The sequence below is a fragment of the Astatotilapia calliptera genome, chromosome 1 (assembly GCF_900246225.1).
Source record: "Astatotilapia calliptera chromosome 1, fAstCal1.2, whole genome shotgun sequence".
NCBI classification, from domain to species: domain Eukaryota; kingdom Metazoa; phylum Chordata; class Actinopteri; order Cichliformes; family Cichlidae; genus Astatotilapia; species Astatotilapia calliptera.
Genome location: NC_039302.1, coordinates 17,766,078 through 17,778,082, shown reverse-complemented (window position 1 = coordinate 17,778,082; position 12,005 = coordinate 17,766,078). Strand labels below are relative to the sequence as shown.

Sequence of the window (12,005 nt, the reverse complement as noted above, 5' to 3'; positions counted from 1 at the left end):
TTTGTCTTCCAAGGGAAAACAGAGGACTGGAGTAGTGAAACGTGAGGATATAAATGTGTGCTGAGAACGTCCGCAGGTCAGGTTGAATCTATGTCCCTGCATTAATTGTACTGGAAGCTTTAGGTGATGTTTGTCAGCCTCGCATCACCTTCACTGGCACTGCAGCCAAGCTTTAAGGACAGAAAGCCTTTCTGACCATGACACATTACAATAATGCTTACACTGCATCAAACAGACCTGCCCAATTTACCGCCGCTGCTCATAAATTTTCACTGGGCAGGCAATGTTCAAAGTCACAGTGGTGTTGGCACAGGGGCTATTTTGCTGACCAAAAGACAACAAGACAAGCAGCACGGTTTCATCTTATCATCCCAAGCTCTCTTATACTAATGAATCATCACTATTATGACCCTCATTGTGTAATACCATGTGCTTTAACTGGTTCTGACTCACTTCGGGGATGTTTTGTTCTTCCCCGGTGGTTCAAGGCACAGCTTTTTAAAGATAGTGGAGGATAAAATTTTCTCAAAAGCTTTGCCTTTATCAGCCGTGCAGAAGCTGTTTAACTGAAAATCTCCCAAATTCTTACCTACATGAAAGAAAAGTAAAACAAAATTGGGTCATAAACTATTTCTAACCTGTAGGATTTCTGATCATATATGACATGTAATAATCTAATTATTAACTAAATAAGATCTACTTCCAGGGAACCATTTCAGTAAAAGAATTGGTATTAGTATTTTTCACAAATGTACACTTAGACTCATGAGCCTCCTCATTTTTTTATATTTTGCTACCAAAATGAAAAAATAGGTGCAGCACCTCCACTGTCTTTTAAAAATGGCTGTGGATAGTCACTGTTCGACCTCCATGCTAACCTCATCCATACGTATTGATGAGGATTTGAACCATTTCAAATTTTGATTCATTACTCCATAAGACATGTTGCCACTGATGTTTAGCCCAGTTTTTGTTTAATTTGGCATACCTCAGCCTTTTCTCTCTGTTTCCCTTCCTTAAGAATGGCGTATTGACAACCATCCTTCTACTGCTAGTAACAAAGTGCCTAAAGATACAATTTAAAGTTGGCTATAGGTCATTCATAGGTCGGTTTTAATGTGCTTAACAGATAAAATAAACATTCCTCTGAAAATGGTCAGGTACAAGGACTGAAAATGAGTTTAAAAGCCAATAAAGTCCAAAGAAAAAAATTGAAATGATTGCTCAAGACCACTTTAAAAAAAAGTACAAGAAAGGCTAGCTCCCTCAAAATATAAAGAAATGTAGGGACTTTTGCACAGTGCTGTAGTGCCATACATAGGCAGATTTATCAGAGATTTTTCATGACCAGCTTGATTTTTTCTTAAAGAAACAAACAAAATGTGTGAATGTTGAAATGTACTATTATAGCTGTTACGATATTATAACATCACTACCCTGTTACAGCTCACTGCAGCTAAAAATGTGATGCATTTTGGAGCTTTTCCTCTGTACTGTACAAAGGTCAGGCAGACACAAGCAACAGAATTAAATAGAACAGTGTCTAAATTAATCATCAATACCACCAAACATTACATTTACACTTGGCATCATTTGATTCAACTTGTTGTGTATTCCTCAACCAGTCTGCACAATCAGGTACAGAGTGCTGAAACACCATACGCACTGCAGCGTAATCATCTCGTAGCCAAACTCAATTGCTGTTATTTGACCTTGCTATGATTTATTATCATCCCCACTATGTAGACATCCATCTATACATGCTAATTTACACAAACAAATACACACTTAGTTGCTGCGCAGGCCAGCGCAGCTCTGCAGTATGTTCTCTGCTGCTACTGCTGCTGAATCCTGCCTCTTGCCTGCCAGAGGCTCACAATGCAGCAAGGTGACTCAATGTTATTGTCTTCTCCTCAGAGAGCCTCCTCCCGCTGAATCACTTACTTATGCTCGCTAAAGGTGCTGAGCTGAAAATGAAATAAAGATTCTCTTGTTCTGACTTCCAGCTCTTCAGTAAGGAATCATTTGGATCTTAATCTAGTTGGCAGAAGCCCTTATAGGAAATCAATAGCATCTTTTCAGAAATGCTTTTTTTAAAATACACCTTCATGTCAGCAGAGTAAGGTATATAAATGAGTGTGTACAGGTTCCTACATTATTAACACTCTCTGTAGGGTAATATTTAGACAGTAGCCTTCTTTTCATTATGCAGCACATTTTATGATATAGTGGCTGATTAAAAAGAAATGCTGATCTTCCCATCCACTCTAGTGTTCTTTCACTATCAATTCCAGTTATGATCTATGACATTGAATAATTGCCTTCCAACTCAGTGAACTATTACACTGTCATCTAAAGAGCAGGGATGTTATATTTAGTCATAACCTCACTTATCCAGATAGAAATTTGATTCATTGTCTTGCTGGACCTGCCAAAGCTTCAAAGTCTTCATTGCATTTTTATTCTGTCATCCATAATTCCAGTAGAAAGCTAATGGTTATACAACTTGCAGGCAGCGGCTCTAAGTCTTCTTTCAGCCCTGGTCCAATCAGCTGTTGAAGATGTAGCATGAAAAAGCAGAACAGCGTTTAAATAATTCCTTTGTAAATAGGTTTTCATATATGCTGATTCGTAGGTAATTAAACCACAGCAGCAGGGATCGATGCTAACAAGGTGCACAATTTCATGGCTGATGTTAGTGTCATTTGCCTTTAAGTATATTTGACCAGTTAAGCAAAACACTCAGTACTTTTACAAAAGTCAAAATGATGGTAATAATCGACGCAGCCAGCACATAGCAACAGCGCCCTCTTCTGGCGTTATGGTCTTTCGATACAGATGGCTGAATCTACACCAATCAGGACTAAGTTTGAGATTTGCTACAGATTTGCGGTGGGACTGCAGTAGCTGTGAATTTCACATCCACTATGGAAAATATTATTATAACACCAGTTACACATAGATTAAACGACTGTGCACCCTTTTCTTTTCGCCCCAATATTTAAAACATGACCTTCATTTATATCCCAGCTACACACCTGTAAAGTGTTGTGGCTCTATAATGAACAGTTACAGTTACAAAAAAAATGATCAAATCTTTACAGACACACTGAACAAAGGCAAGACACACAAAAGAAAATGAGTAGCAGTCATTTATTCATGGCTAATCAGCCTCTAAGATGATGAGTACAGTTTGAGCTTGTATAAGCACACATACACACACACAAAAAAGTTTCATGTAAGATCTTCCCATGAGGCCAGTGAACAGGACCGGGGTTAAGAGGTGAACTTGGTCCCATTAATCACAGACTGCTGCTTCCTGAGCTCAGAAAAAGCTGAGGCAGAACTGCACTTAGGGGGATTTTTTTTCCACAGGAAGTAAAGCAAACACTGACTGAAGAAAGTATTAAATGCTTAAAGCTGCTGGTGAAGTCCCAACATTGGAATTGGTTAGCTATACATTTATTCAAGTACTCTATTTGCACTTTTTATTTTAAGGTATAATAAAAGACTTTCTGAAGGTCTTTGAAGTTTTTCTTTGAACACTGGATGGTCCTTTACTCATTTTCAGGCCTTGTACCTGACCATTTTTCAGATGGTTTATCTATAAAATGCAGTGGAGGCTCTCTCATGTTTGGGGGCTGCATTTCAAACAGTGGAATTAATATCAAAACTGATGGAATTATGAATGGGATCTTTTGCATCTTCAAAAAATAAAAAATACAATAACTGAGACTTACAATAAAGTATCGTTGCACTGGTTTACTGAACCTTTCTTTCAGGGCATGTACAGAACATCAGTATCCATTTTCTACTGCCTCCTACAGGACACACTCTTCTTCCACTTCCTTACACATTAATGTAACACAGAACTAATACTGCCTCTCCTGGCATTACCATTGTAACAACACACTCATTCTGTTTCTTTCAGAAGAATAACAGGAACTTAGGATGTAGGTATCTATGGATAATAACTATTATGCATACTCATATATTTATATAACCTACTAATTTCTTGCGATACCACAGGATCGTACCAAACAAAAGGCAGCCAACATCAAAAGAAGAGCATTGAGAGTCCTATATACTACTTCGAGAAACTGCAAGAAAGCTTGCCTAAGAAAGTTCATTGTTGTAGAATAAAGGTGGTCATAATAAATATTCACTTTCCATCTTGTTAGAACTTTGTTTTTGCCTTTTATACTGCATCTTAATGTATGTTTAAATGTGTGCTTCAATAAATCACTGCGCATATTTCCCATCTTCCTAGCAAAATATTTTAAAAATGAGGGGTCGCTGAAGTGTTTGCACAGTTCTGTATCTTTAAGACTGGGATGTCAAGCGCCTTCACAAACGGTGTTTTTATAATCTGCAACATATTCTGACAAATGAATGAAAAATGTTCGTGTATTGTATTAAATAAACAAAAACTACGGAGCCCCCCAGGGGACATGGGAGGAAAAAAAATTAGGGAGGAAAAAAAAAAATTAGGGAGGAAAAAAAAAATTAAGACGGACTTTTGCGAGATCTCGCAAAAGTATTGCGAGATCTCGCAAAAGTTTTAGCCGCATTCTTCGGAGGCCGCCAGCTCGAAGCCGACCGGGAGGTCGAGGCACGATGTGCCGGGAAAGCGGTGTTCCTCCCGGCTGTAGTAGGTCTCGACCTCCCGTTAGCTTCGAGCTAGTGGGTGTCAGATCTCCAAAAACGTCGGAGCTCTTTTACAAATATGTGATGTCTTGTAAATCGAGCAGGTATCTGACGTTTACACAACTACATTCACGCCTCAAAATATCTTAAAAGTGTATTTTGTGACCCAGAAAGAGTAATATTACAACTAAGTAGCTGCCGCCATTGTTGGAGTTTTGCGAGATCTCGCAATACTTTTGCGAGCGCTCGCAATACAGATCTCGCAAAACTCCAACAATGGCGGCTAAGTTGAAAACAAAAATGAAAAACTGAAAAGGGGCAAATAATTAGAAAATTTAAATTAAAATCGTTATACTTTGAAGAAGAAGAAAAAAATCCAACTGTGTGTTTTAAATAAATAAATTAGTCATTCAGCATCACGGGTTTCATCCACCCCCAGCGTTAATATTCCGTCTCATTTTCGTTCCGTGCGGTGCAGTACATGACAAACCAAAAGACCCGCCCACCTGCTCTGCTGTCATATCGCCACGTACGATTCAGTGCAACGCAACATGCTAGTGTGTTTGACAGACCGCCCAACTGACCAATCAGGTTAACCACCACACGAGCTACTCTGTCCAGCGGGCTGGTGGAAGCTGCTGACACCTCTCCAGCTGAGAGGAAGCGACGGGTGGAAGGTAGAGTAGATGAGGTCCTGTGTTCATAATAAAGTGAGTATACTGGCAACATATCTGTCTATGGGGCTCTTTAGTAAAGCTTTAAAATCCACGCTGAGCGTGGGGGAAATGCTGTATAAGCTCTTCTGCTCAGGCTCACGGTGTAACGTTACATGAGAGTCTCATTTGTCCATGTTTGGCACCGAAGCGCTAAATCTGTCAGTGACGGTGCTAAAGGCTAACACCAACAGCTTCCTCTGGTTATTATTATTAGCCAATAATTTGCAGTGTGTGGAGACTAGATGGGCTGTTCGAGGAAGATCAAAAATGAGGAAGCTGGGTACACGATGATGCTTACGCACTTAGAAACTCAAAAATGTATATTTCCAGATATTGTAAAATCTAAAACACGTCACCTCAGCCGGCACTATAGTGATTGTTCTCGTTTGTAGATGTGGGGGAGCCGGGCCTTTCTCGCCGGCTGGCTGCTGTTGCTGCTTGTCCAGCTGTTGTGTTTGGAGGCTGTGCCCATCAGCATCGACAAGACGAAAGTCAAAGAACCAGAGAAAAAGCCTGAAGAGCCTCCAGCCAGTGTGGTAAGGAAGAAGACATAATATTTACACTGCACGCTGAAAATTCACCACAAACCATAATACATGTCGTATCAAATAACGACCCTTTTTCAGCAGTGGTACAGAGAGATAATTGTGTTTATTTGGCTTTCATTATCTATTCGTTTTAACAGTATTTAAGGCAGGCATAAAACTCACAATTTTGGTCATTATTTTTAGGATAAGACGATTTTTTTATTATAAAAATATTTGTTTCCTTTTTTTTTTTAACTTAAAACAATGTGTATAGAGATGAGCGGCTTCAAGAATCTTTGTGGGATTGGATTACATAATTTCACAGAATAAACGATTTATTAATGTTTATTTATTAGCTATTTCATAGGTGGTACACTGTAGTAAGTACGCCCTGCTAAGTTTATTGGAAAAATGGCCTCTTTCTCTTATTCAAAACTTTAAAACTTGTGATCTCACAAACCAATTTATTTCTCAGTACAATAGTTTCAGATGCTATAGATTGTTTAGTGCCCAAATACTGTTATCTGTGTACTCATTTGTGCCTCTGGAAGGGGTAAATACTGTCATACAGAGGTTAAACAAGTACAATATAGTTTCAGTGTTGATTGCACGGGAATGCTCTTTTTTAGATATTAAGTATATGATCTTTACAGAAAGCGGAAACCCAGTTTGTATTTGTCATGTGGTGGTGTTTTCTGTACTTGCTCAGACACTTTTGGTTGGATTTTTCTTTAATTTGTCACCCGTATACAGATAGAGATGCTGTACTGTATATATAAATATAGATCTATATCAGAAATGTTTAAAATAGGATTTGATTACCCAATGTAACATGTTATTGGCGTTTTTACATTTTATTTACTGTACTTTTAGGACACTGGACTCCACTATGACCGCTACCTCAGAGAAGTCATTGATTTTCTAGAGAAGGATCAGCATTTCAGGGAAAAGCTCCACAATACAGACATGGAAGATATTAAGGTACCCCGCTTTCTGTTGGTTTGGTCTTACTGCAGTGGCACAACATTTCAACCAGCTCCTTATAAGACAATAGTCACTATAATATACTCGTTTCGTGTACATGCACAGCTTCCTGCAAAGTTTAACCCAGTGTAAGCAAAAGTACATTATGCTTCGCTGTAAAAGTGTAGTGTATGTTCCAGAATTGTTTTAATCGCTTAATTTGCTACAATTTATTTATGTTGCAGCAAGGTAAGCTGGCCAAAGAGCTAGACTTTGTCAGCCATCATGTCAGAACAAAACTAGATGAGTTAAAAAGGCAAGAGGTAAACCGACTCCGGACCCTGATTAAGGCCAAGCAGGACCTTGAAGGGGGAAATGGTAAGTTGTGCAAAACAAAAATAATTTCATTTTGAATTCTGTTTAAAGTATCAGGCTCTAAATCAACTTTAAGTTGATTATTTTAGAGGTAAATAAAATAAAGTTCTATTTTATGTATTCATATGTTTTAATATGTGTAATATATTTGAATTTCTCCCTGGACAGACATAGCAGTGGACCATCAAGCGCTGCTGAAACAGTTTGAATACTTGAACCACATGAACCCGCACACGTTTGAAGTGGAAGATCTGGATCGGCTGATCAGATCGGTAAATGTTGTTGCTCGATGCTACTTCGTACTTAATGAAAAGTATAGCATCTTGAAACTATTTGTGCCTTTGCACAGTGGAGTCCTGCAGTAGAGAGAAAGAGAAAACAGGAACCTATGCAGATGCTTAATTCATACACCAAAATTGGCCCGTAGGTGGTGAAAGCTTCACAGTTGGTGAATGACTATAATTACCAGCAACTAGAAAGGAAAGGGTAGTACTGAGTACTGAGGTGTAGAGGACAGATGTATTATTTTTATTTGACCTTCTTTTCATTATTGTTTTTAAAAACAGCAATGCGTTTAGTCTTGTATCTGTGTCTCAGATGATGTTAAGACAAAAAGGCTTTTCACAATGGTTTCCAGAAGTGTGCTGATGTATAGAAACGTGCAGGCATAGACCTGAAAAATCCCGTTTACTACTACTGTGAGGGTCTGACAGTCTGGAAGTAGTCTGATGTTCTGAATAGTATCTCTTGTTTTGACTTCGACTGTGTCTAAGTGACATTTCCAGCTGATGCATTATTGTTTGCTGGGTATAATCTTGTGTGGTTATTACTGTTGAACAATTTCTGTTTTCTATTTGTCATCAGGCCACTAAAGATCTGGAGAACTATGACAAAGAGAGACACGAGGAGTTCAAGAGGTACGAAATGATGAAAGAGCACGACAGACAAGAACACCTGAAAACACTGGATGATGACGAGAGGAAGAAAGAGGAGGAACACTATGAGGAGATGAAGAAGAAGCACGCCGACCACCCTAAAGTCAACCACCCGGTAAGTGACGAAGGTGCACAGAGAAAAATAAATGATATATTTTGTTGTTGTTGTTGTTTTTTTTTGTCCAGATTGTAATATTCATTTTACCTCAATCTGGAAATCAAATGTGTTTTTACTTCAATGATGCAGGGAAGTCAGAATCAGCTGAAGGAGGTCTGGGAGGAAGCTGATGGCTTAGATCCTGAAGATTTTGATCCTAAGACATTCTTCAACCTGCATGGTAAGACCTGTACTATCATTTACTAACATACATAATTTGCTCTGTAAAACATACAGTACTAGAACACGGCACATTCGCCTTCTTTTCTCTTTTTCAATAATACAGATACAAATGGAGATGGCTTCTTTGATGAACAGGAGTTGGAGGCATTGTTCACCAAAGAGGTAAAGCTGTGGCTTCTGAAAATGTGTAAATATTTCAGAGTAGGTCTTTGTACTGACTGTGGGCCTCTGTGATTTCAGCTGGAAAAGATTTATGACCCCACCAACGAGGAGGACGACATGGTGGAGATGGAGGAAGAGAGGCTACGTATGAGAGAGCATGTTATGAATGAGGTACAACAAGCTGCACTCAGCAACCTGTTTTCCTGAAACTATGCAGGTGAAAAAGCCGATCCTGGATTAGTTGGGCCAAAATTGTTCTGTGTGTGAAATATACATAGGGTAATATTTAGCATCATTAATTCTAATGTAGTAATATTCACAATCGCAGTCCTCTACTACCTTTAATGCAGCTCATCAGTTTGTTAAAAGGTTGGAAGCACAAAAACTTTATGCGTGTGGACAGTTAGTCTCCATAATTCAAAGCCTGTGACTAAAGTCACATGACTGACTTTAGTGACTACAGAAACAAAATAGAAAAGACACCTAAAGCTCATTCTCGGTCTCAGCTGGGTTTGCATCTTGTGTTAAACAGGCGCCACTGTGTTTTATCTGCCTTAGTCCTTTCAGTGAATAAGAAAATATACAACTAGTGTTCAAAGCCTTTCTGCTCTTGTCTGTGTCACAGGTGGATTCAAATAAAGACAGGCTGGTCTCTCTGGATGAGTTCCTTGTTGCTACTAAGAAGAAAGAATTCTTGGAGCCAGATAGCTGGGAGGTGAGAAACATTAGATGACACTTTATCATGATAACAGCTTTTATGAGTTATTTAATACAGAAACATTTGGTTAAACAAAGCAGGACTGTAAAAAATGGCTTCCTACCTGCTCTGTGTTCTTCAGACCTTGGAGCAGAACCAGGCTTATACCGATGACGAGATGAGGGAGTTTGAGGAGCATCTTGCTCAGCAAGAGCAAGATCTCAACCAGAAGGCTTTTGACCTCCAGAAACAGAGAGATGAGCTGGAAAGACAACAGGAGCAGCTTAATGCACAGAAAATGGAGCTACAACAGGTAAGGAATAGTACACTACTAATGGAAAAAGGGTTGCTTCTGTAGATTTACAGTCAGTGCATCAATCTGCCCACATCCTAACCTTCACATTTTACCAATTGATTCAGCTGTGCTTATATTGTATTTTAAGCAATCAAATTGTCTGTCCACATGTAGTAAATGAATTCTAATGTACTAAAACTCTACAGGCAGTTGAGCATATGGAACGTCTCAAGTCACAGAAAGTAGACCCTCCTCCAGAGGTTCTCGGTGAGTGTTGATTTTGTTTTTCTCCTACTTTTATTTTGATAGTGGTTTGATTTTAAAGGTCTAACCTCTGAGAATATAAAATTGTTCTCTTTGTTACAATTGAAGGGAACGCCGTCCCAGAAATCCCTGCAGTTGACAGCCAACTGCATGAGGCCCAACAACAAGGACATGACTCTGCACCCCAAGGACACCACCCTGTACCCGAAGGACATGACCCTGCACCCCAAGCTCCTCAGGATATACCACAGGAACACCATGGACAAGAAAATCAAAACCAGGCCCAGCAAGGTCTCCCTCAAACACATGATAATATACCACCTGGTCATCAAGAAGTTGTGCAAAGCCAGAATCAGCTGCCATAATAATGTGCACAAAACTTTACAATCAGACTTTTTCAGCACCTGCACTCGTAAGTGCTGAGGAGCAGTCCCATCAGAGTATAAGGACCTCTTTAACCACCCTGACCAGCATTAGTGGTTTGAAGTGCATTTGAGAAGAACAACCACTCAAAGGGAATCCGTTACCCCAGATTTCAGTCTTGGTGACAGTAATCCCTTCATTACATAATTAAATCACACAGTGAAATGACCTACATGGGTTTGGATCCTGATATGTGCATACATAGATTTTACCACAGTTGTGTTTGCTTACATTGAGGGTGTTTTTTTTTATAGAATCATATAAATAATATTTTGTGAGCTTTCAGACCGGTTGTTTGTTTCCTCTCAAAATGACTTGCTGCTTGCTAAACATCCTGACCCAAGAGCCTTCTGGAGATGTACAGTGCAGCTGATAAGGTGTAAAAATACTCATTTTAATTACAGCCTTTGAGATTTAGATTTTTTTTAAATTACTATCAATATACTCCAAAAAAACCTGCAAAATAAAAGACATGCATGAATCATGATGGACCTTATGAAAACATACTTCAAGAGTTAACTGCAAGATGTTTGTTTTATTTAATTATGACACTAAATTGGCAAAAAAAAAAAATCTACGGTAGCAAATGCAACAAGCTTACATCATTTTCACACCATCCCCAGACATCGCACTAAAAAAAACTAAGGAATTGATACAAGCAGCCGCTGTGTTGTGTAATGATCTACAAGGTGCTGTCAGATCTGCAGCTATCACTGTGACCTGACATTTACAATCCTTTAACCTTCAACACCTTATGAAGCCAGGTCGCTGTCTTTTTTTCAAATGCTCCCTTCTTAATGGTCATTTTGCTTCCCCTCAAACTACCAGTTTACTATTTTCCTACTATAACACATTTTTTTCTTTATGTGTACAGTTAATTTACTGTACTGAACAGTAAAAGCTCTTAAATAGTGCTTTTGTTAAATAGTATAATGAACTCATGGTCCATACATGTATTGCTACGTGATTCTGATGAAACAGTTTTGATATTGTTTATTTAAGGTTTACTTTTACCTAACCATCTAGTATTTTGCTGAAACCGTCTGTCAAAGTAAGGCAATGAAAACCTTGAATTTTGTTTCTCTGTTCATTTTGAGGTATTTATGACTTTTACATGAAAGAGAACATATTAGCATATTTGGCAAAATGCTGGTTTGGTGTTACATGCTGTGTTAGCCTGTATGCTTTTGTTTAATGTAAATTTGCTTCTTCAATTCGGGGAGAATAATGAGATATTTGGGAGTTGCTGCCGCTTCTCACTGAAGACCTAAATTTTCAGTCTGTGAGATCTCTGCTTTTTGGTTTTACCTTACACAAAATTTAAGAAAACGTCTTTATTTGCTTTGTCAGTCGTTTCCCGTGTGCCATGCATTATATTTTGCACAAAATGTAAAGCTGGTGTTTGATTTCTTGCTGCTGGATCCAAAGGTCATTTGACAAAATTGCACCTCACTTAAAATAAAGTGGTTCAGGTTGTCAAACAGATTTCACTGCTAATGTTTGAGCGATGCCTTTCCTGTGGGACATTTACCTCCAGTGAAACCATGAACAGATGCAATGTAATAAAAAGGATGGGCTGTTTCCATAGCTGTTATTGTCATAGCTGAAGGCTGCTCTGAAGTAGACTGAATTCTACATTGGATTGTATTAAGTTAAACTAC

The 12,005-nt window shown here is 38.7% G+C and overlaps 1 protein-coding gene across 1 annotated transcript; it reads left to right on the top strand.

Moving 5' to 3' along the window:
- Positions 1-5,240: 5,240 nt before the first annotated feature.
- nucb2a (nucleobindin 2a) lies at positions 5,241-11,927 on the top strand. The gene is made up of 13 exons (XM_026167157.1): positions 5,241-5,357; positions 5,756-5,899; positions 6,764-6,871; positions 7,099-7,231; positions 7,397-7,500; positions 8,093-8,278; positions 8,411-8,501; positions 8,607-8,665; positions 8,744-8,836; positions 9,291-9,380; positions 9,505-9,675; positions 9,864-9,924; positions 10,030-11,927. Exons 1-13 carry the CDS (start codon positions 5,334-5,336, stop codon positions 10,284-10,286), a joined length of 1,521 nt encoding a protein of 506 aa, XP_026022942.1. The 5' UTR covers positions 5,241-5,333; the 3' UTR covers positions 10,287-11,927.
- The last annotated feature ends 78 nt before the right edge of the window (positions 11,928-12,005 follow it).

Bases quoted from the DNA above. Each gene is read 5' to 3' on its own strand.
- nucb2a (XM_026167157.1), top strand. From the start codon at position 5,334: ATGAGGTCCTGTGTTCATAATAAA. The intron at 8,279-8,410 runs GTAAGTGACGAA...TCAATGATGCAG, and splicing joins ACCCTAAAGTCAACCACCCG to GGAAGTCAGAATCAGCTGAA. The intron at 9,925-10,029 runs GTGAGTGTTGAT...TTACAATTGAAG, and splicing joins CCCTCCTCCAGAGGTTCTCG to GGAACGCCGTCCCAGAAATC.